This window comes from Alligator sinensis, unplaced genomic scaffold (genome assembly GCF_000455745.1).
Source record: "Alligator sinensis unplaced genomic scaffold, ASM45574v1 scaffold69_1, whole genome shotgun sequence".
Taxonomy (NCBI): Eukaryota; Metazoa; Chordata; order Crocodylia; family Alligatoridae; genus Alligator; species Alligator sinensis.
This window is the reverse complement of record NW_005842443.1, coordinates 254,657-255,493: the sequence shown is the minus strand read 5'-3', so window position 1 is coordinate 255,493 and position 837 is coordinate 254,657. Positions and strand designations below refer to the sequence as shown.

Sequence of the window (837 nt, the reverse complement as noted above, 5' to 3'; positions counted from 1 at the left end):
GCCCGGCCTCCGCCCCGGGGGCGCCCGAGTCCTGCCCGGCTCCGCGGGACACAGCCGGCCTGCGACCCCGTGGGGATAGCGTGCACCGCACACACCTGCGTCTGGATGTACGTACATCTGTATACACACACAGTATATGCATGTAGTACAAATATCATCTACACACGCATCTCTCTCTCCACACACACTTATCTACCTAATTATACACACACATATTTATAATACACACATACAATCTTTCCTGCCGAAGTGCAGCGGGGCTGGACCCGATGATCTGTAAGGTCCCTTCCAGCCCCTAACATCTATGTATACATATACTGATAGTTTCACACACATATTTATTTATATTATACACTCACACGCATATTTTTATATATATATATATATATACATACACACACATACACACACACACACACAATTATACATACACACATACCTGTGTATATACACACAGAGAGATAATATATACATATCTACACACGTGCATATACAGATATCTTTATATTAAACACATACATATAGCAGTGTACACAAACAGATATACACACATGCACACATGCGTGTGTGTACATATAGCTCTATACATACACACATTTATATACATCTATATATGTAAAGATATATAGATCTATAAATATCGATATCTCTCTATCTCGATAGATAGATAGATAGATAGATAGATAGATAGATAGATATCCATACCGAGATAGAGATGGATATGGATATATCTATATCCCCGCGCGCACAAATCGCGGCGTGTGCGGGGCCGTGCGGCGCGGGGGCAGGAGTCTGTGGGCGCCGGGCAAAGCAGCGCCGTCCCCCTGGCGGCCCCCG

At 44.2% G+C, this 837-nt stretch overlaps 1 protein-coding gene across 1 annotated transcript in view; it reads right to left on the bottom strand.

Annotated features, from left to right (window-relative positions):
• SIM2 (SIM bHLH transcription factor 2) overlaps positions 1–837 on the bottom strand; it is a 147,047-nt gene that overhangs the window by 64,685 nt on the left and 81,525 nt on the right. The window contains exon 2 of the mRNA XM_025212052.1: positions 706–824. Coding sequence (XP_025067837.1) covers positions 706–824 — 119 coding nt within the window. The remainder of the gene's footprint in view (positions 1–705; positions 825–837) is intronic.